This window comes from Setaria viridis, chromosome 2 (genome assembly GCF_005286985.2).
Source record: "Setaria viridis chromosome 2, Setaria_viridis_v4.0, whole genome shotgun sequence".
Lineage (NCBI taxonomy): Eukaryota > Viridiplantae > Streptophyta > Magnoliopsida > Poales > Poaceae > Setaria > Setaria viridis.
In genome coordinates this window covers 36048197-36051359 of record NC_048264.2, presented here as the reverse complement: position 1 = coordinate 36051359, position 3163 = coordinate 36048197, and the positions used below count along the sequence as shown (strand labels likewise).

At 49.8% G+C, this 3163-nt stretch overlaps 1 protein-coding gene across 1 annotated transcript; it reads left to right on the top strand.

Moving 5' to 3' along the window:
- The first annotated feature begins 1103 nt into the window (after positions 1 to 1103).
- Positions 1104 to 1848, top strand: LOC117845887 (uncharacterized). Its single transcript, XM_034726965.2, has one exon. It carries the CDS (start codon positions 1300 to 1302, stop codon positions 1552 to 1554), a length of 255 nt encoding a protein of 84 aa, XP_034582856.1. The 5' UTR covers positions 1104 to 1299; the 3' UTR covers positions 1555 to 1848.
- Positions 1849 to 3163: the final 1315 nt, after the last annotated feature.

The window sequence follows — 3163 nt, the reverse complement described above, 5'->3', positions numbered from 1 at the left end:
TCATGCGGCCACGTTTACAAGGAGATGCGTTTTTGAACCGAATGCCGGTATCCCCGATATGTCTGTTTTGCGGGAATGTGCGCTAAGATGAAATTCAACGAATGCCAACCGGACCTGTTTCAGATGACGTGGCTAGTGGCTTCTACGAGAGACCTTCTATGTAAGCTTAGAATATGCAACTGCAGGACAGCAAGAGTGCTGTGCTATCTTAGCAGAAGAAAAGCATTTCCATCGAAATCTTCCTGGTCCATTCCGGCCGGTCCTTGCTTCACCGGTCGATGCTAAAAGGTAAAAACGAATCGGTTCCAAGCTAGCTAGATCCGATCTGGCCACTTTACAAAGATCAAATTTGAGCCGATGAGAAAGAAAGGAATAACGAATATGCAAAAACCCGAAGCACCGAACGAAATGGCGCGTGACGAGGCGCGCGATCACACGCCCTTTTATTTCTCCTCGTCTTTCCAGGGGAATCAGGAAAGTAACCAGCTGAACGAACGTTATTCTAAACACAAAGCCAAAGAGATACTCACAAAAAAAAAGACACACAAAGCCAAAGAAAAGAGCTGTTGAAGCCTCCGATTCAATTCTCTGAACTGAAAACGAACGTACAGTATCCATCCTGCGTGCTAAACCCGCCGACCCTATCTTGAATTCATCGATCGCAAAGCCCCAGATTTTGACACGTCCTCGCTAGCAAATCGAAACGAAAGACGCATGCTCCCGAGTCCCGACCATTAGTTTGGGTTTTGTATTTTGAACGGGACCGACCAATTGGGATTTGGAAACGACGAGTACGTGCGAACGTATCTGCCGAGTCCACTGCAACCTCCCGTCAGTTCTTGACTCCTCGCGCTCGCGCACCAAACCCGCTCGCCGTCTGTCTCCCCTCCCCTCCCTTGGTCAACAGTCACAGACCAGCCTACTCCACGCGGCATTCCTCTCGTCGTTCGTAGCTCGTCTCGCCTCGGCAGAGCCACGCGCTCACACGGCCGGCCTGCGCTTTCCACCGGGGCGCCTCCGATCCGCACCAACCAACCGTCCCACGCTCTCTAGCTGCTAGCTTGCATAAGTTCGCATCAGCAAACGCGTCACGATCCAACCGACCCCCGCCACCGACCGAGCCCCCAGCAACGGCCTCTATAAGTAGCGCGCCACACCGACCGGGCACCGGCAAAAACCCGCGCGAACTCGCGTACAATCCAGCAAAGATCACACGCACCTACCCGCTGTTGGGCTCTTGAGGACGAGGCGCGCTCGCGGCGGCTTTTGGCTACTCGGGGGATCGATCGGCACCGGCTGATGATGGCTTCGTCGTCGAGGCGGCTGCTCGCGGTCGTCCTCGCCGTGCTCGCGGTCGTTTTCCTCGCGTGCGCGGGCGTCGCCGGAGCGGCGAGGCCGGCGCCGGCAGCGATGGGCGGAGGGGAGGAGGCCGCGGCGGCGGCGTACCTGGTGGTGGACCCGGCGGCGGCGGTGGTGGAGAAGGCGAGGGAGACGGTGGAGATGCTCATGGCGAGGCTGCCGGCGGGGCCCAGCCCCAGGGGGCCCGGCCACTAGCGCGGATACGGTCGTACCCGGGTGGATTACAATTGCAAGCAGGACGTGTATACAGATCGAGGCCACGCGAGAGCGTGGCATACACATAGGTTGATGATGGTATGCGAAACTGTATACTCTGCCAAGGCACGCACTTGGTGGTGTCTTGGTTACAAGATTCTTTCATACACTTCTTTCTTTTAATTTTCTTGGTTATTACTAGCATTGCATTAGGCTTTGCAGAAGAGTGCCCATTTCTGTACCACACAACTACTGTTCCAATGAGATTATAAATTCAACGTGGAATTGTTACAAGTGCTGCGGCGTGCCTAACTTTCTCTACTCCGTTCCTCAACAACTACCTGCTGATCCGATCAGCAGAAGAAGTCTCTTTCAGTCGTGAGTAACATATACTTCGATGACCAAAAGCTGACCACGAGATTGATGCATGGTAAGGAAGGGCCACAAAAGTTGGTCAGTGAAATAGGCTGAGCACTAACGTAACACCTTGCGCCTCACGAGTACGACTATTATCTTTTAGAGAGAGACAGAAAAACAAGCACGATCAATTACACTGCTTCAGGCATGTGCTGGTTTATTACATAAGACCTCCATGTGGTTATTGATCGAGCGCGTTACGTTGGCTGCAACTTTTCTGCCGTTTTTCTTACGGGCGTCAAATCCATGTGCCCACTTGAGCAACTTTAAAATGACAGCCAGCAACCAGTATTGCCTCGCCGAAAAAAAATGTGCATGAGCTAGCTTACGGTCAGCAACAGCTGAATGCGGAATTCAACACCCACCAACCAGTGACGGAATGTGCCTTGTGCCTACTGCTGTTATGCTAGCACACCCCATCCCATCTCACTAATGAATGGTGCCACCAATTAATTAGTATAGTATTATCTCCCTTGTTAAAAAAATGACGTTTAAGATGAACTAGGGGCCAGATTATATAAAAGATGGATTATGGTCTATGAGTACTTAGTGTAAAAAGACCATCTTGGAACAACTCTGGACCACGAAAAATTTGAAATAGATGATGCAGGTACATATCAGAAAGCCATGCCTTCCTACCGCGTGCACGTACTGCTCCCTCCGTTATTATTTACAAGGCGTACGCGCATATCAAGATTCAAACTTTATAATCTTTGACCAATAATTTAACTACAATTTTTTTATTTTTATGATGTAAACTTTATAGGATTGGATTCATAATCAAATATACTCTACAATGATTATAAGTTTATAACCATAAAATAATATAATATAAGATAAATGAATGGTTGTCGGATTTAGTGACCGACAGTCTACCAGAGGTTACCTAGGTGCTAGATTTGTAGGCGGGGGATCGTAAGCCTAAGAACTCGAGTGGCAACACAGGGGCGCAAAATTTAGACAGGTTTGAGCCTCCGAAGAGTAATACTCTACGTCGTGTATTCTAGTGGATTGTATTGTTGGTATGGTATGCGGAGAGTTAACGTGTGGTAGGGTGAATTGCGTTGCGTTGAGTTTACCCTCGGGGGGTGTCCCTAGCTGCCTTATATAGGCTGACGACCTAGGGTTACAAGTTGGGTAGGATCTAATCCTAGTCGATTGTTACATGGAAAGCAATCTGAGTCGGACTATA

Excerpts from the sequence above, each read along its gene's own strand:
- LOC117845887 (XM_034726965.2), top strand. The coding sequence starts at position 1,300 with ATGATGGCTTCGTCGTCGAGGCGGCTGCTCGCGGTCGTCCTCGCCGTG.